Here is a 20740-nt window from a genome sequence, read left to right on the forward strand (position 1 = left end):
CTCCCAGTGCAGAGGATGTGAGATCGAGTCCGGGCTTCGGCCTTCCTGGGTGGAGTTTGCACGTTCTCCCCGCTTGTGTGGGTTTTTTCCGGGTATTCCGGTTTCCTCCCACATTCCAAAGACATGCATGGCAGGTTAATTGAACACTCCAAATTGTCCCTAGGTGTGATTGTGAGTATGGTTGTTTGTCTCTGTGTGCCCTGCGATTGGCTGGCAACCAGTTCAAGGTGTACCCCACCTACTGCCCGAAGCCAGCTGGGATAGGCTCCAGCGCCCCCCGCGACCCTTGTGAAGAAAAGCGATTAAGGAAATGGATGGTGGGTTTGATGTGGGCAAAAAACAACAACAATTCATTGGTCAACAGTTGTGGTGATTTTGCTGATGTTGGAAGTTACACAACATTGGCTGTAATAGACAAAAAGATCCTCAATTAGTTAGGAGAAGACTCTAATTAGGAAACCATTATAGTTACACATCCCTGCGAATCCCTGTGGTGCACTCTCAGATAATAAAATGCAAGAATCATTGTAAAACGCAAACCTCCACACCTGTGTTTCTTGCTCAAGACAGCTCAACCAGCTGTAGCTGTTTAAAGACAGGAGGTACACTCATATAACAGTGTTAGTACTCTGTCAAGGATAGGTGTGATTGTTACTGTGAATGTGAATCTGTGTGTTCTGTGCCATATGATTGACTGGTGACTAACCAAGGGTACAGCTGGCTTGTGGCCACAATAAGCTGGGATAGGCTCGATCTTCTCCATGACCCACAATAGGATAAGCGGTAGAAAATGCATCGATGGATGCTTTGGAAAGAAACCTTTTGCATTTTTTTAACCAGAAAGAAAGAAGAAATGTGCACATAAACTCTATTGGGTAAAAACTTCATTGACAGCAATTGCTACCTTAAGTCTGTTTGAGAATTTTCTGCAAGATTAGATCCTCGTTAGATCTGTCAGGTCAGACGAAGAGCATACATTGACAGACTTTTCTGGCCTCTCCAGATTTTAGCGACGTTGAGCTGTATTTTGAACACCGTTGTGGAAGGGCCCAAATTGTACCTAAGCCACTTACTTGGGGTCATACATGTAATTTGAGCATGCCGATCTCCTTCATGGAGATCGCGTGCCTATCCAGCGCTGAATTAAAAGAGAATGAGAGGATCCGCTGCCGTTGGTCGAGAAGCAAGTCGGTTGTGTTGTTCACACCCACAACGGCACAAAGGCTTTTCTAATTGCGCTTATCTGCGAAAACACTGAAGGAAAGAATAATCCACCCATAGACCAAACTTTGCTCTACAGCAGACCTGTGCTTGGCATGAAAATAGGGCCCATAAAAATAAATAATCCACCTTTATCATAGAGGTTATCCAGAAACCTTTGCTGATTACGCTGATGTGATAAATAACATGGACATCTGATCTTGAACTTGATATCCTTGCTTTCTTTATTAGCTATTATTTTACTTTATATTATGTAAATTTAGTATGTTTGAGTCATTCAGAATGTGACGTGTTTTCTCTTATTTATGAGAGTTATAGTTGGAAATAGATTTACACAAGATCTATTATAAGAGATTTTGAAAAGAATCTTTACAAATAATAACAATGTTAGCAATGCATTCATAACCATTTTAAAACTCAATTATTTTGAAAACTCTTCAGTGTTATACTTAGTTATCAATGAGGCCCTCGGCATTATGTAGACTGAGAACGCATTTGAAAAGAAATGTGTTTCATTGTTTGGGTTCCATACAATGAGCACAGGGTCAGAGCACACTGTTCATGCAGAAGAAGTTTGTTTCCGCCACTCCAGCAGTCTGGGGGTTTTCTTTCCTGGCTTGAATATCTGTAACTAAAGATAATAGAAACAAATAGCTGACCTTTTTCAATGCATAGTCTGGAAAATAACGGCTAATTCAAATATGCCTAAAACCAAGCACCCGGCATTTAAAGAAAAGCCTTTGGAGTTTGTTTGACACCAAGATTTTACTAGATCCTTGAAAAAGAAGAAGAAGGAGAAGAAGAAGAGCATACTTAGTTAACTGATTTGTTAATTGGTGAGTCCTGTTTCCACTCTCCAGATTATTTAACAACACCCGAGGTGAATGTTCACCAAATTACAAATGTTTCGAGCATGCCAATTTAAGATTTATAAATGCACTGAAGCAAACAATGCATAAAAAAGAAAGAAAATCCTAAATCCATACACTGTAACGCTTATAAGCCTTTAATAAATGAAGTATCTTATTAATTATTCAGGCATCAACTTAGTGGATTTAGGCTACTAGAGTGCAAAGTAAACTTTGAAGAGAGTGCGATGTCTGATTGGTATTCAGGGTCTACAGCAAGTGTGATGCCAATTATCCACTGGGTCATTACTGCTCTTGTGAGAGGGCTTAAAGGCAAAAGGCCGAGATTTTCATCAGCAGTTGCAGCGACTCTTTTGCTTGTTTGGCACAGAAGAATTGAATCGGATACTTTTGTTGGGTTAAAGCGGAGGATTCACCGAAAATCAACGTAATTATTACAAAGAAAATAATGTGATTTCATTCCTGACTGGGATTTTTTTTTAACTAAGATGTATCTCTTGCACTGACTTGCAATCATAAAGTAAGATAAAATAATATGTTCTAATAAATATGTTTATACCAAACATGCTTAAGTTGCATGCTCTCAATTACAAAATTGGGCCACCAGCTGTTTTTTGCATTTTCTAGCACCGTCTCCAAAGACCTTTATCGTGAAAATGCATTAATTACTGCCTTGACCTTTTGCTTTTATGAGCATGAAAGCGAAACATGTTTGTTTTTGTGTATTATTCATGCAGCCAATTCAACAGCATGAGAACGTCGATAAATCAGTGTGAGAATCAAATGTAGGTGAGCAGTGTGATTGACTGTATTGGTGTACGGGGAATTTCAAGACCTCGGGTTTGGACGCTTCCCTTAGGCTCTGTCTACAGTGTGAGGTTGTAGGAGGTGCACCTCAGCTCCTAGAACATATATTAGCATACTACATTATTCATCACCTGTCAGGAGCTTGACTGGCAGCAACATTAGCTGCAGCCAGTTCAGCCCACTAAATAGGAAGATAACAAACCTGAGAGACACTGTATATTTGGCGTGAGAAGCTCCTGGGACCGTCAGGTCATGTGAAAGATAATCTCGTTTGAAAGCTGTAGTGATAAAGACTGCTTAGCCTATTTTCACGTTTTCTGTGTGTGATGAATACGTATAACTTAAAACAACACTGTATCCACTACATAACACTGGTCTGCGTTAAAAACTAAATTTGGGTAAACAAAGTAGCCAACAACTTTTTCTAGGGCAGTTTCAAGAAGAATCTAAATATTAGTTTTTCTTGCTGTTTTTTTTTGTACTTTGACAAATAGACTTTAAACCAGGCTTTACATGATCCGGATTTTTCAGCCAATCAGGGATCGAGTTTGAAAAAAACAATAGCCAATCACCGATTTGATCAGAATATATATGTATTTAAAAAGTTTTATAGACGGAGAAAAAAATCTTCAAAAAAACACTGATAAAAATGAAATGTAACATAATGTCTTATTTCGCAGAGCCGATCATTGACGTCATTGATCGATCGGGCAAATTAAGACATTATACAGCCGATCACAAATTTTGAGTAGAGGATAAACTTACCGTTAGCTGGTCCTTGAAAGCTCCTGAAAAACATTCACCTGTTTCAAAGTCACTGGGTGTGAGGAGTGTTAAAAACAACAACAAAAAGCCTTGCAGCATCGTGAGCTAAAATCTCCTCTTAGAGTGGTCTAATAGATACAGTATGTTCTATGAATCCCTTTTGACCATTAAAAGTCATCAACAAAAAGAAATTGCACCTTCTAACACACACATACACTCCAAAGCCAGAAATAAGCTCTCCATCACAACTTTACATCCTTTTGCCTGCATGTTATAGGTTATTGAGCGAGACTCAAAACTGACAGTGAGAGCTCACCTCGGGTGCTTCCTGATTGCAAAAGAACACTGATGGATCCAGAGGCAAAGGCTTTAATGTGTGAGAATTAGAGTGGTTCATTGTGTTGTTCACTCTATGACCATGCATCACCTTGGTTTGAAATTAGACGAGGTGCTGCTTTGAGATCCAAGCTGGCTGCTGCTCAGTCCAAGTATTGTGGGAAAACACGGCCTCAAGATGGCAGTGTTGACCATGTCAGCCCACTGCAGTCGTTGGTGGAAAACGTGATTGCTTTCTACAGACGGAGTCGTGCATGATTTTCAGGGTTATATACCGCTGCACTGGAACTAAGCCATGATTAGGAAATGAATGACGACGATGAAAATGATGTGTTAATCATTTTGTTGTCGTCTGCTTTTACCTTTATTTAAATTGTGACGTCTAATTATGGGGTTCCTCAATCCTCATCCGTCTGAAATGAAACTTATCGAATGCATTTGTGTGCACTCCTAAATTCACGTAATCTCTTCCTCAATTTAAAAAAGAAAAAAAAAAACAACATATAGGCTATATTCTACAAGAGCACGCCCCTCCACGCATACGCACAACTGTCCGACTTTGATGAGTGGAATAACTGTCAAGGTTATGGAGACATTGCTGATGAGTGCCTGCAGGCTGCCAAGTGCAGAGGACACAACGCAAATATGCAGCCCGTGTAAACATACTTAGACGACAGCTTCTCCTTCTTGACTTGAATTAATAGTGACTCCGTTGCAGTTTTAAAGTCATAGTCATGGATTTTTGGAAAGTGATTCAGACTGATACATTTTGCACACCCATCCCAATTCGAGTTACGAGCATAGCCTAACAGGTTGGCTTTTCTTTTGACTTTGATGCACCTTGTGTGAATCACTGCAGCTACACATGACCATATCTTATTTCAGAAATAATATTCTCAACCGCTTCTTTATCATCATCATCGTCACCCCACTCTCTCTTTTTGGGGGTGGTTATGGTGAAATGTCTCCTCAGCCTGCAGCATCTTCGCGGAGCATCCCACCGCGCACAGCCCTCGGATCGGCAATAAGTGACGTTTCTGCGGGCCAATCTTGTTCGCATTACGCCTGCCGACGCGGCTGAACGAGAGTCGGCTTGACCAATGGAGGTGGTTCGGCGGGGTGAGTGGGCGTCCGTGTACTTCACCGCCCCTCCTGTGGCTCGATGGAAGAGAGAGAGAGTGAGAGAGTTGGAGCAAGATATCCAGCCGGATGAGTGAGAGCGCAAGGATGAGTGGCGCGTAAACGTTGCGCATTGGTGTGACATTGAACGCCTCTTGTTTGAATTTTGCAGCAACAAGGAGGACAGAATCGGACGTTTTACACCTCTTTTTGGGGCCGTCGTTATCTCTTTTAAAACCCATGAGCTTCATGCCAGGGTTGAATGACAATGAAGCCCCATGGACTTGAAACATGAGGGAATAGAGTGGTTCGTCTTGTGTTCGTCTCGCCGGCGCCTCGCACGTTTCCAGCTCCTATAGTGCTTTTTTTTTTTTTTTTCACGGGACGTCAACCGGCAGTTGAGCATTGATTTTGGGAGACGTTTTAATGGAAGACACCGCAAACCACTGACCACCTGGCTGCTGGAAGATGAGACGCTGATCGCCGCAACATCCGCAGGTCACACGCTTAAATCCTTTCCATTATAGTGAAGTTAAATTGAGGAGGAAATAACTGAGGCACACATATTGTTTGTGCAACTCAATTTTCCTTTATTTATTTTTTATTTTATTTTATTATATTGGCTTGTTTTCCCAGCCCTAATTACCAATGCCAACGTAAGAGATAGCAAGAGAGGACTAAGAGCTGGAATACAATTTTTTTTTTAAACTTCAAGACTAGATCTCAGATTCCCAATGAGCATTGAAAATATTTGGTGATGTGTTTGTGGGCATTCATTCAGGAGCCAATTAAACTCTTTAATTTGGGCTATTTGTGAATAAAACTAAGAAGAGTAGGCAATGATCACCCAATGTTAAAAAAAAGTCACAAGCTTTATTTTATTTTATTTTATTTTATTTTTTGGTGTCCGAATGGAGCAGCACACAAATGGCCTCTGAATGGCTGCTGCAGCTTGTTATTATGTTAATTTTACCTAATTGTTCCTTCAAACGTTTTGACAATAAATAAATAAATAAATAACAAGGATTGATTATTCATGAAGGTGTTATATGGTGAACATTTTTCTTAGATTTGTTTATTTTTTCAATTTGTTGATCTGAACTCTAAGTGGGATTTTGCAAACTTCAACAAGGGCATTACAACATAATGGCATTTAAAATCTTGTAATAACTGTAGAATCACATGTGTAAGTTCTTTAAAAAAACAAACATTGATGAGTGCAATATCCTCATTGAAAAGTTGCAACAAATTAAGAATGCTTCATGAATGAGGCCCATTGCTTTTAAGTATGTAAATTAAATGGTTGGGGTGGGGGTACTATGTCATTTTGATGTGACCACTTTGCCTTTTAAAATATTGACTGAAAGTGTTCTCTTCGTGTATTTTTAGGGTTGGACAATTCCTGTCATCAGTGAGAAGTCTACTACTGCAGTTCCTCACAAAGAAACATTTTTCTCACTTAGTCTGTCATGGATCTAAAAGACTATTACCTGTTGGGTGCTTTGCTAGCCTGCATATGGTTAGATCCTTCAATAGCCCAAGAACTCATCTACCCCATCAGAGAGGAGCTGCAAGAAAATGTCCTCATTGGAAATATACCGAGGGACCTTAACATCTCCCATACGAATGCTGCCACAGGAGCAAGTGCTAATCTTGTGTACCGGTTGGTCTCCAAAGCAGGCGATAACCCTCTGGTCCGCGTTCTGAGCAGCACCGGTGAAATATTCACCACATCAAACCGAATAGATAGGGAGAAGCTCTGCCCCGGTCCCTCATTTGAGGACAGCGAATGCTCCTTTGAAATTGAAGTGGTCATCCTGCCTAATGATTATTTCAGGCTGATTAAAATCAAAATAATCGTCAGAGACACAAATGATAATGCGCCCATGTTCCCATCCCCTGTGATCAACATCTCCATCCCAGAGAACACGCTCATTAACAGTCGCTTTGCTATTCCTTCGGCCACTGACCCAGACACTGGTCCAAACAGTGTGCACAAATATGAGCTGATCAACGGGCAAAGTGCCTTTGGCTTAGACATAGTGGAAACGCCTGAGGGGGAGAAGTGGCCGCAGCTCATCGTGCAGCAGAATCTGGACAGAGAGCAGAAGGATACGTACGTGATGAAGATTAAAGTGGAGGATGGTGGCAGCCCGCAGAAATCCAGCACTGCCATTCTCCAAGTCACTGTGACAGATGTCAATGATAACAGACCTGTCTTTAAGGAGAGTCAGGTAGAGGTGCATATTCCGGAGAATTCTGCTATTGGCACATCTGTTGTGGAGGTTCAGGCCACAGATGCAGATGTAGGGCCCAATGCGGAGATTCGATACGTATTTGGGACTCAGGTGTCACCAGCTACAAAGAGGCTGTTTGCACTCAATGCGACATCTGGCCTAATCACTGTGCAGAGGCCTCTGGACAGGGAAGAAACTGCAATACATAAGCTCTCTGTTGTGGCTAGTGACGGCAGCCCAAGCTCTGCCAGAGCTGTAATTTCAATAAATGTGACTGATGTTAATGACAATCCCCCCAATATAGACTTGAGATATATAATCAGTCCCATTAATGGCACTGTTTTCCTCTCCGAGAAGGATCCCATCAATACCAAGATAGCCCTCATCACAGTGTCAGACAAAGACACAGACATCAACGGCAAGGTCATTTGTTTCATCGAGAAGGATGTGCCCTTCCATCTCAAAGCTGTGTATGACAACCAGTATCTGTTGGAGACATCTGCCCTGCTCGACTACGAAGGCACCAAGGAATATAACTTCAAAATCGTGGCTTCTGATTCTGGGAAACCAAGCTTAAATCAGACAGCCTTGGTGAGAGTGAGGCTGGAGGATGAGAATGACAACCCACCCATTTTCACACAACCCGTCATTGAGCTGGCTGTAATGGAGAACAACCAGCGGGACCTGTTCCTCACCACTCTCAGTGCCACGGATGAGGACAGTGGGAAAAACGCAGAGATCGTTTATCAGCTCGGACCAAATGCATCATTCTTTGATCTTGACCGCAAAACCGGGGTTCTGACTGCATCCAGAGTTTTTGACCGTGAGGATCAGGACAAGTTCCTGTTCACAATAACGGCAAGAGATAATGGCACCCCGCCACTGCAGACACAAGCAGCTGTCATTGTAACTGTGCTGGATGAAAATGACAACAACCCCAAGTTTACACACAACCACTTTCAGTTTTTTGTCTCTGAGAATCTTCCAAAATACAGCACAGTTGGAGTGATAACGGTGACAGATTCTGACGCTGGAGAAAATGCTGCCGTTTCGCTTTCCATTCTGAATGACAACGAAAACTTCATATTGGATCCTTTCTCTGGTGTTATCAAGTCCAACGTGTCATTTGACAGGGAGCAGCAGAGTTCTTACACTTTTGATGTCAGGGCTGTGGACAGTGGTAGGCCTCCCTGCTCCTCAGCTGCCAAGGTGACCATCAATGTCATTGATGTGAACGACAACACCCCCGTTGTCATCTATCCCCCATCTAACACATCTTTTAAACTGGTCCCACTGTCCTCCATCCCTGGATCTGTTGTCGCAGAGGTGTTTGCAGTAGATGGCGATACAGGGATGAACGCTGAATTGAAATACACTATTGTGCATGGCAACAACAAGGGTCTGTTCAGGATTGACCCAGTCACTGGGAATATCACTCTGGAGGAGAAGCCAGCAGTGAGCGATATAGGATTACACAGATTAGTGGTCAACATCAGTGATTTAGGATATCCAAAATCCCTCCATACTCTGGTGCTGGTATTCCTTTATGTCAATGATACCGTGGGTAACTACAGTCTTATCAATGATCTTATCCGGCGTAGGATGGAAACCCCGATTGAGCGCAACATCAGCGAAAGCAGTGAAACTTATCAAAGTGGGGACTATTTAACAATAATGATAGCCTTCGTGACTGGCGCCTTAGTCGTGATCATTGTCATCTTTGTGACTGTCCTGCTGCGCTGCCGGCACACTTCCAGGTTCAAAGCTGCACAGAGGAAAAAACAGGGGACGGAGTGGATGTCACCAAACACAGAGAACAAGCAAAATAAGAAGAAAAAGCGCAAGAAAAGGAAATCTCCAAAGAGCTCCTTGCTCAATTTTGTCACCATTGAGGGAAACAAACCCGATGATCCTGCCCACGAGCCCATCAACGGAACCATCAGCCTGCCTACCGAACTGGAAGAGCAAGGGATAGGACGCTTTGATTGGAATGCCACACCTACCACCACCTTCAAACCAAGCAGCCCTGACCTGGCCCGACACTACAAATCGGCCTCGCCGCAATCAGCATTCCACCTCAAGGCTGACACGCCGGTCTCGGTAAAGAAGCATCACGTGATTCAGGAGCTCCCACTGGATAATACGTTTGTTGGGGGCTGTGACACCCTTTCCAAGAGGTCCTCCACAAGCTCAGACCACTTCAGTGCCTCAGAGTGCAGCTCCCAAGGAGGGTTCAAGACCAAGGCGCCCATGCACACCAGACAGCAGGTAAAAGAGCACTTTTACTGGTCTATAAGTACTGCCTATAACTGCCCTGTTCCACAGTGCTAAAGTGCCAGTTAAGATTTGAGTCTCACACTTGGCTTATTGATGCAACAACAAAGTAAAGGAAGCACACAGATTTTGCAAACGATCAAACTTAAAGATGAAAACAACTAACCATCCACCAATTATGGATTTGATGTCACATACATAAATTGGTGGTTCAATCCCAGACTCATGGTTGTGTCATGAAAGTTTGTGTTAGTTTCAATTATGAAGATGAAAATAGATGAGTGGCTGCCTTACTTTATGTATTCTGCACCCAGATCATTGGTTAAAAACTCTACATTTATCTATTGTGAACCACTGTCCTTTGTGAAAGAAACATTTTTTTCTTGCCTATCTACTCAATCCTGACAACAGGTACACAATTTAAAAAAAGATAGAAGACGTCTCACCTCTCATAAAACGCTAGAGTGCATTCATGTTTTTTTTTTGTTTTTTTGTTTTTTGTTTCAGTGTGTTCTGGTGTGTACTGTGATATCACACAAGGCTGTGCAACCTTTTCAATACCTGTATGCAATAACAGCAAGTAACAATTAGTCCTCCATGGTGTCAAATATGAATGTCACAGACGGCTTTGCACATCATCAAAGCCTGAATGAAATTCTTCCTCTCAAAGCACACTAACAAACTGAGTTAGGCTTGTCTGGGACTTGATACACATCCAATTCAAAAGGGATTAGCCAATAATGAGCCTCAAATTTAAACATAATCCATGCTGCTTTTTTTTTTTTGTATCAAAGCCTTATTAATTTTTCTGCTAATAAAGGCCCACTACACAACAAACAGTAATAATCTAATATAACACACATGGACAAATACAGAGAGCAGCAGAAGTGGGGGATGAGAGAGAGGACAGAGGGAGGGCCAAGTGAGAGAGTTGTTCCTGGCTCGGGCTTGACTGGTGGTGGTACTGAACCTTTAGGTGGCAGTGTTGAGCTGTATGGCAGTTCCTGGCACTCCGCCAGCCTGCAGTGGTCCATGCAAGGCAAAAAAGAAAAAAGAAAGGAGTGAAATCTATGTTGGCGTTCTTAGTGAAATACTCTCTTCTAATGATGCTGAGCCTGCACAGAGAAGATTGATAATGGCAGGTAGAGATGAGAGTGATAAGGTCTAGCCAGGAGAGGAAGAGGGATTACTGGGGTGATGCTGTGCGAGGCTCGATGTCGATGTGTACCTCCGGGTCACTGCATTTGGACTGGTATTTAATGTCTTTTTGTGTGAGAGATAGCAGTCAAAAACGGCATTCAGTTTGCCATGGTTTCCCAGACGCTAGTTAGTGTGAGTGCGTGGCTGGTGGCAGGAGGTGTGGGGGATGAGACAAGGTGATGACATGGGTGGCTGTGGGCTGTGACAACCAGGATAGCACATGAGATATGACACTATATAGTAAGCACATCTTCATTGATTCTTGCAGTCATCCTGTGCTATCTGAAAGACTTATTGGGATCAATAATTGTGACACATGACCAAAAGAAGCACAAAAATACTGTGCACTGTATTTTATGTTGTGCCATTTATAGTGCAAATAATGCCGGCACTTCAGCGTACCTGTTTTCCAATAATCTCGGCTATTTTGTTTTATAAATCTTATTTTATCTGGAGAGTCAAAAGTGACTTCAGATTGTGGCTGACTCTTTTTGACCAGTCTGATCTTGTGTCTTTTCATTTTGACTTATTTTGCAGTGTCACATGGAACGGTTGGTCAAAAACATTCTGATTAATATTCTGTATATGAATTAAGCAGCAAAATCCATCCGTTTGTATTCATCTTTGCCACTTGCTGTCAACTGAAAATGACATCAAGTTTTGCCTCGTATTGCCGTCGACTAAAAATGACATCACAGTTGCTCAGGACTCAGGTAAGGACCAATCATGGCTCATCTGTTTTCTGAAGCTGAGCTGATTGATCTTTACCTAAGCACAGAGCAACTGTGATGTCATTTTCAGTCAACAGCAATTTACCACACCCTTATATGGATAAATACGGGTGGATGTTGCTGCTTAACTCCTATTCCACAAACGTAATATTAATTGGAATACCTTGTTTAGGCAAGTGGAGCCACATAAAACATGTTATTTTAAAGAAAAAAATTCCCTTTTAGGCTATTCTGATTAAGTGAAAAATAATTCATTGTTTCTCTCCTAGTTCCTAATACCAATCGTTGGAGAATGTCGACTTCAAAACAGCTGTTTATTTTACCGTCATATCAATTCCATGTTCTCTCACTGAGGTATTCATATTTGAGGTTAAATGGCAGCTATTGATTGTGGTAGAAGGTTTAGACAGCCCTGGGAGGAGGGGTAAATTTTCAGTGCCCTTCTTGAATCCTAATGTTTATGGGTTGTTGTTTTTTTGCAAAGTACAATCATGTGAATGCTTGATCTATGTTATTAATACCTTCTCAGACACAAACAACCATTTTCTATAGACTGAAAAGAAAAATGTTGTATTGACATTCAATTACAATATAAACCGCAAATGTGGCAAACAGCGTGATTGGGGAATGTCGTCTTTTACGTTGTTTCCTCATGAGTAACTAACATCATCAATCACCTCCTCTTGTTTGATGTTGACATGAAATAAGCAACTAAGCGAACAAGGATGTTCAAGCCAAAGACATGGCTAAAGCTTTGGGGAATAGCTTTTCAATAGATTTTTTTCCCTCCTGGATTGAATAGCCATTCTGTTTCGTCTCTCAGGAGTCACTTCTATGCAGCATCAGCATCAATCAATAAATAAGAAAATTGAAAGCAAATTGATTAACAAGTAGACGGCGAAAGGAGAAAGGTCGAGAGGAGCCGCAGCAAAGCATGAACAATCCACTGCTGGTATCTCCCTCTTCTTTAACAGATAACATTAGGAACCCGAAATAGGAGACATTTTAAGTGTCATCGTCATTCCGTGTGGCTTTTGAGAGACCCCCAGCCTGCTGATAGCAATAGGCGCAATCCTTGCTTTGTCTGTCTTTTTTTTCCCCCCACTTATTATTTATCCTCCAGGGACCAACATAAGCAGGAACAACAGTGAGTAAAAACGCATAAAAACGCTGTCCTACTTTAACACGGCAACACAAGCTTCTAAGAAAACAAGCATAATATTGCTGCTGTTTCAGTATCACTTACTACCGTTCACTATTGTGCATTTCACTGAGTGGTACCTGTACAAGATACTGACAAGAACATCGAATCTAATCTCATCTAAAGGCGAGACACATGTATGGTTCACGAGCGTAACGCATGCCCAGGGGCTATGCATCAACCACACACTATACATTCGATCGCAGAGCTCATGTTGAGGACACATTAATATGATTTCACCCAGTGTAGCGAGTTTATAAGTAGTCAGTGAGATGGTGAATTAGGCATCATGCGAAACTGATTATAATCCTTGCTTTAATTAGTCAATGTTCATACATGCATTTGCTGTGACAAAATCAGTGCCAGATATGAGAGTGCGAATTTTACAACAGTCTTCACCTTTAGATAATTTCCATGGTGGATGTGAAAATAGGCTGTTTATAATGTGAGAGGCCCGTGCCTGTGAGATGGGTCCATTTTTCCCCACTCACTTTGTTATGGTAATGTGACAATAGTCTGTATGTGGGTGCACAATTACCAACCAGCTTTATACTGTATGTGACCACATTGCTCCAACTAACGATTTATTTGCTGCGGGTGATTTTTTCCCCCCTTTTATTTTATTTTTTTAATATGATGCACTCACAAGCATGGACCGGCAGTTCATTTTTTACGTACTGTTCACTCTGATGTGCAAATCATACCTCAGAAAAAGGGATATTTCATAGGAGCGCCCTTTGTCACAGTTCCAGTAGGAACTTGTGCTGTATCTCAAGCAATGCATTCCCAGAGTTTTTATTTATTTGTTTTTATTTGTTCATTTTTCCTTTCGGACAATCATAAAGACAATTTACAACATTCACTTTTCACATACAATTATACCCGAAAAGAAAAAGGGCTGACGGGAAGAAGCCAAAGCTTATTAATTCCCGTTCCCAATTAGCGGTAGTATTAGTTGATTGGAAATAGGCGACCAGTATAATAATCATATAAATCAAGTGTATAGGGATGCCAGTAACAAAAGATGTGAAGCAAAAAATGATTATTATATAGTAGCCTTGTCTTTTTGTTTAATGAACAGACTAAGCCCGGGGTGTCCAAACTTTTTCGTCCGAAAAATAGAAGAAATTAATGGCCCCTTTGGAATTATTTAACTTTTACAGTACTCATTAAAATGGGGAGACCAATCTTCCAAGCAATTTCAAATTGTTTATAAATTGTAGTTATTTAAAAAAAAACAAAAAACAACAACCACCATATTATCATGTTAAAAGGTGATAAGTACATTTTTGGGTGGTCCTGTGACCCAAAATGTCCGCCCCTGTATTCATTCAATCATTAATTGAACCTTGACAAGGAGCAGAAACTGGAGGAAAACATGTTTTCTTATTAGCTTCAGTCCCCTAATGAAGAGTAATTTTGGTCCTATCTTTTTTAGTAATTAGTTGTCTGTTTCTTTGTGTCGTTAGCATAGCAACCTCACAACTTTTGGCACTCTTACCTCCCCCCCCCTTAAAAAAAACAAAAAAAAGAAAATAATGATGTGGGATATTCTAAATGTTATTTTGGTCTAAGAAATCAAGAGTTTGTACAGACCATAAGTAGCCTTTCCTTTTTGTCTAATGAACGGACAGCCTACGCAAAAAAAGACTTATTACCGGCAGTCGTAATTAAGGAACCTTGGAGGGGGTCGTCCTTCTTGTGCAGGTTCATTTGACATATTAATAAAGGGGATTAGTGGTACGTATTGAAGGTTGATGGAAGCAAGTTTGGGAAGATTAATGGACTATGACAACGTTGCACCTAAGGGGGATGTCTGTTGCACTTGTCTTCTTGGGTTTACTGACAAGGATGTTGGCAGTGTGACCGACGAAGTGGGAGCAATGGTTGTTGATGACCATCATTCAGCATGTCCTTGTACTCTACATGCAAAAAAGTACTTCTATCTATGTGGTAGATGACAAAACTGATTATGTAGTGGATGTATATTTCTTTTGTCCGATGTCCAAACTGTGAAGCATAAGAACCAAGGGTTTCATTGATGTTAACACACTAATTCACCATATCGCCGAGCAAATACTGTTTCACGATGAAAAACTATAAAGATATTTCAAATGGAAAATATGACTTTTCTGTACTTCAACTCCCAAAAATTCATCAAAAAGGAAATTAAATTTAAAATCTTTCATGGGGGGGCTTGTTTCTGCAGAGAACATTCCTCAAGAAATAGTCATGTTCTATATGTGTACATGGTTAAATGGAATGACTTGTGGCCTATACTACTAAACTAATGGATGTTAGCAGTAGCAGAGTAGATTAGAGCCTTGAGGGGATCCAGTTTTGTCTGCACAAAACAACAAAATAAATCAACGCTGTCTATAAACCTGCTGGACTGTGAGTTATTTGGTTTTCGTTTCCACTGTTTAACCAAATGAGGTATTTGTTTTTGTTTATTTCTGGAGCAGACTACCCAAAACACAGACAATGGCAAATTACCAGGAATTATATTTAATTTGTTTGGACACATTTGTATTCCTGTGAGTATGTTTTCCACCCTCATCCTTAAGTTTGGCATCATATATAAAATTCAGTTTTGATAATGGCAAATGTTGCCATATATCAAAGTGTGTGTAGGTGTGTGTTTTTGTGTGCATATGAGATTTGTCTCTGTCTATCATTTGTTTGTTTGTCTGCCACTTTTGGTTGACAAGCCATTCATCTTAAAAGTAAACATCGTCTATCTCTGCAAATTCTCACAGCAAATTGACTGATGATCAATCATCCCGACAGTCACTATAAGATATTCATGTTCTGCATGCACAAAAAAACATCAACAACAAAAAAAACATTATTTTGGCTTTTGTGGCACTGACATTGCTTCAGTCATTTTCACGTTTTCACTAATCCAGAAGACATTGGCCATTTCTTTACTGCAATCGATCAAGCTGACATACCCGTGTTGTGTTTTCTCCTAACACAGCATGATGATACAAATACTTCATACACCACTTAAGGTTTCTACGGTATATTTAAAAATAAGAGTAGAGGGTGGAAGAAAATGTTTCTTGACTTCTTGCTTGTCTAAAAAAAAATGATATACAGTATAAGTTATAATGCTACATTATTGTGTGAATGCCCTCACCCCAAGAAACCATCCCTACTTTTCACCCCTCACCTGCCCAAATCCCACCACCAACTGGACCTCAGCCAACTACACCTTTCCCAATCCTCGCCCTACCCCCACCCCCACCCCCACCCTACCCTCCGTCACACCTTTCACCCGACTGTTAACAGCGCTCAATGCTGTTACTTGCAATGTTAAGTCACGGATGGCACGGTCACCTTTTTTGTGTTCTGATTGTTTGTGACAGATAGAAGTGCTCTGTGTTGAGTGCCCACGTCCCTTCCTGGGAATGATGTGGGGCGGGCTGGTGTAAAAGATGGGCTTAGCATTGCTGTATGTCTTGACATGACAAACCCGGAGGGAGACATGTCTTTGTCATTCACTTGTTGTTACATGTGACCCAACAGCCACTGCACGGTCACTAGCTTGTGCCAGTGTCCAGGCTAATAGTTGTGATAATGGCTCTGCCAGACAAACATGCCCAAAGCTAGCTGGGGGTGGGTTGCGGGTGGGGGGTTGTTTGACGTGAAATGTGACTGCCATTGACTGTTGTGTCACATGCCCTCATCACTCATAAAGACTCTGTAAACCTCATCAATGTAAATTTTTATTGTATATATGATATGTTTAATGTAAATTGAACTCCTGGTAATCTTGCCTAATGTGCTGTGTTACAAAAAAAAATGGACATTTCTTTTTTTTGTTTTATTTGCCCTGCTTTTTTTTCTATAATTGTTTTTTTTTTCATTGCTGGGGCATCTGAAATGAACTCAAAACAAACTGCCAATTATTTAGAACGCTGCAAATCCTGTTTTTGAAAGCTTTATTTGAACACTGCTATTCTACCTTAATAATTTCATAATAAATGTTTCCAAGAGCTCATTTCCTGTTTCTTATCTCTCAGTTTGTTCTCCATTTCTGATGGGCTAAACTGCGTAAATTGTGACATGTCAGGCTGCTACTGCATTAATTGTCAACCGGCTCCGATCATCAGCCGCTGAGGAATGGGAGAGAAATTGAGGCAGAAGCAAGGTTTTTGGGTTTGAAAAGATCAATGTAGCAGAACAGCAGACTTTTTTTTTTCTTTAGTAAGAATTTACTGGATTTAGGAACGTTATAGCCTGGCAAGCCATACCCATTTTCTTGAAAGACAGAAAGTGGGTCTGGAAAGGCTGCCGCTGACCGCTGTTCAGTTCATTCAAGTTCATTTAAAATGGCGCACAAGAGACACAATAGCATTAAACTCTTTTTCAATTACCAGAAACACATAGTCACTAAAAACCCTAGCCGCTGATGGCACTGGAAGCATTTATTTAAAAATAAGACGTGTGTCAAGATCACTGACTTATATACGACGGGACTAATAATGACGCTTACTCGTATTAACTTATCCGTTGTGAGAAGTGATGCAACCGGCGGCCATCTTACGTTGCCACACACTAAGGCCAGCTACCTTTAATACATTGATTTCTCTGGGTGGTTTTCACATTATTTTTTGTCTACGTGTCTACGTCGAAAATGCCACCAAAAAGGCTGGGAGAAGCGCTACATGCACATTTCAACGGTAAGAATATGATTACACTATGTCAGCTATATTGGCTTGCCAGATACAGCAACTACCTTTGGAAAATTATTGTTTGTTTTGTTCGTCTTTTTTTTGTTCCCCCATTACCATTTTATTAGATTAAAAATAGCTTAGGACACATTGTCACTTCCAAGTTGTTTTTTTTTTTTTTTCCAAGATAAAACAAGTGGTAGTTGCATTATTTTAGAGAAAGCCAGTGTTTATTTGCACCAACATTACTGTACAAGTGTCAGAACTGGCTTTGTTTTTATAATGAGCCTTTTTCACAGCAGTCAATTTCACTTGTAAAACAGCACGTTTATACCAATGAAAACATAACCCATCCAGTCCACAAAACTTGAGGAATGCTATGCAAGCAACCAATTACACTTTAATCAATCTTGGTGATGATCTGGATAGGGTTGCATTAGATTGAGTTTTTTTTTTTGTAATCATGTGAATCAATAATATGGTACCATTTGAACCGTCGGACTGACAGCATCATATTGGCAACGTGTGTGTGTTCTTCACTCTCCATTAACCATCGAAGTATCCTGCTAACTAACGAACAAATTGACAAGCAAAGCCATATACAAAGCTCTATGATTTTTTTTCCAGTTTTATTAATAGTTCAGCCTTGGTGGAGGTCAACGCTCTACTTAGTGGCCTTCTAGTTAGACACTATATGTATCATTATGGCTTTGCTAAAACAACCAATCAAATGTTGGCATAAGGCTATTAGGTATTATATCACAGTACTGCACAAGTCTACTTAGAAGGAAAAGCCAACTTACATTTCTATATGTATATTTAATTTATTGTAGAGGCATAAAATGACAAATTTCATATTTCAAAAATATGGAAGTCACTAATCATCAATGTTTATAGTGACATAATTTTACGTGGCATTCATATTCAATTTTAACATATAGCAAATACAAATATCTGGCAAATCCTCTTGAAGGTGTGTGTGCTTATGTGTGTGTGTGTGTGTTGAAGGGGGGATTTCAAAGTGCCACACCATCATATCTATGGAAAGTAGGCCTAACTCAGCTTAATCTGTTCACTCTGTTTGAAAGCCAGAAGCAGAGCTTAGTCTGCATTTGGGAGAGAAGCAGGTGGAGGAGGAAAAAAAAGGATAAATAAATAAATATAGGCTTTATAGTTTGACCTCGTGTGTACGGTCACTTTCAGAAAAGCCATGTGCACTTTCCAACTGGAATTTTAAACCTGACTTCTGACCCAAGGTATAATCATTTTCTTGCGAGAAAAGTACAAAAGAAATTGCAGTGTCCATTTTTATAAGAATAAGGCCACATTTCCCAATTTTCTGGACTCTTAATGGCCATGCAAAAAATATTGAATGTAATTTTAAAATGGGAAAAGTCTCAAGGCAAGATACTTTTATTCCTTGCAAGTAGTAGTCAATGTGAAATTGCATTTCCCTTACAAATTGCATGTGAATGCTGGGAGATGAAAGAAATTAATTTAACACTATAACAGGCGTTAATAAATCACAGCATATTACAGCTATCCTCAGATACTGTACAACTGCCCCCCTTGGGGCAGTGAGCAGCACAGCTATGACATGAGAGCAATCGGTTTGGCTGTTTAGCAATTTTCTCTGATCGTTGTTGCGGCTGCATTATTTCATTTGAATTTTGAATTTGAAAGAAGACAATTATGTTACATTTTTTTGTGTTTTTGCTAACACAATAGTGATCACCAATTCATTGAATATTAAGGATTTTAATTATATAAATATTAAGTTATTATGGTCCCTATATCCACTGCCATTAACAACTCGAACGGCACGTTTCTGTAAAAGATCGGTTCGGTATAGGTCTCATAAGCGCACTCACACATTTCAATGCAATAGGTTAGATATGGAACAATCAATGAGTTATACAACAATAATAGCAGTAGATTTGGGATACCTTTGACTAAACGTGCTCTATACGAGTTTGCCATGTTAAGTGTTCATCAATCATAAAACCTAGAAAATGTTCAGTGTTGCATACATCTATATATCTACAACAAAAAATCATAAATTTGGTTTTAGCATTGACCTAATTTACAGTTTATATATATATATATATATATAAATAAAATGTGTTATCATCACTAAACAATATACAATTGAAAAATGGAAAAGCAGTTACAATGCCATTCACATAAAGAAGGAAGCGTACTTGTCCCAGGAATGAAAAAAAAGAAGGCCACATTTCAAAATGTTACTGAGTGCTTCTGAGACACAGTGCAGGACTCCAATGTTGGAGGTTAGTCCTAAATCAAAAGTGCCTGTGAGAGTATTTCTTCTCCCTCCCTGCGTGACACTCCAGTGTGACACTGCTTAGTCATGAGGGGCAGTGTGGAGAAAGTTTTTTTTTTTTTTTTTTTTTAAATCAATAGCAGCATGAGTGTGAGGCGCACTGTGAATGTTTTCACTTTGCAGTAACTGAAGCCAATTGGGGTTTGAATTGAGAATGCAACTGAAACATATATACCTGGCTGCAAAAGAAGGTTTCCTGTGGGCAAAGTGCTACAAAAATGTATTACTGTAGACGAAACATTACATTAAGCAAAAATTGAGATCAAGCCTTTTTTCAATAGATTGGAATTGAGGCACAAGCTGCAAGAGTTCTGTTTATCGATTAAAGGCAACAATAACCATGACAACAAGAACAGGGGCCTTCTATGTGATTTGTGGTAAAGACGGCTGAACAGCTGAGTCTAGTCTTCACAAAGCATAGCGACTTCACTAAATATGCTTACATATGCTTCATTCTCATATCTTTTCAAGAACTGACAGATGCCTTTTGAACACAGTGTTGGCTGGGAGCGCCACTAAATTAATCATATGCCTGACGCTATTGCACTGAATTAAAATCCGGATAAGTCAGAAGCTTGCAGGAGGCCCAAGAGTTTATCCTTGATTTCTATTTTTTTTTTCTTCTTTTAATCTCTTGCTGATGCACATTTCGCTAGTGACAGCATGGTCTTGTCCCACGGACCTATTGTGTATTCTTTCTCATTCAATATTCGGTCACTCATTTTTTTCCTTTGGGTGGAAAAAAAAAGAAAAAGAAAGGTGAGTATTTCTCAGAATGTATCCCCAAATGAATATGGCTTAGACTCGGAGAGTAACTTTAATACTTATTACCATCATTATAGCACATGATCCTTCAGGACCGCACTGGGTTATGATGTTGCAGAAAACCTGAGCAACTTTAATATATGTATGAGATCCTCCCTGAGAGAAGGTGCAGCATTATCACCACAGGGAGCCGTT

At 40.2% G+C, this 20740-nt stretch overlaps 1 protein-coding gene across 4 annotated transcripts in view; it reads left to right on the forward strand.

Annotated features, from left to right (window-relative positions):
• The first annotated feature begins 5166 nt into the window (after positions 1 to 5166).
• pcdh9 (protocadherin 9) overlaps positions 5167 to 20740 on the forward strand; it is a 158840-nt gene continuing 143266 nt past the window's right edge. For all 4 annotated transcript variants that reach the window (XM_077564271.1, XM_077564273.1, XM_077564272.1 and 1 more), the window contains exons 1-2: positions 5167 to 5615; positions 6507 to 9622. In XM_077564271.1, the coding sequence (XP_077420397.1) occupies positions 6587 to 9622 (3036 nt within the window). In that variant the 5' untranslated portion in view covers positions 5167 to 5615; positions 6507 to 6586. The remainder of the gene's footprint in view (positions 5616 to 6506; positions 9623 to 20740) is intronic.

Source organism: Vanacampus margaritifer, chromosome 4 (assembly GCF_051991255.1).
Source record: "Vanacampus margaritifer isolate UIUO_Vmar chromosome 4, RoL_Vmar_1.0, whole genome shotgun sequence".
Classification (NCBI taxonomy): Eukaryota; Metazoa; Chordata; class Actinopteri; order Syngnathiformes; family Syngnathidae; genus Vanacampus; species Vanacampus margaritifer.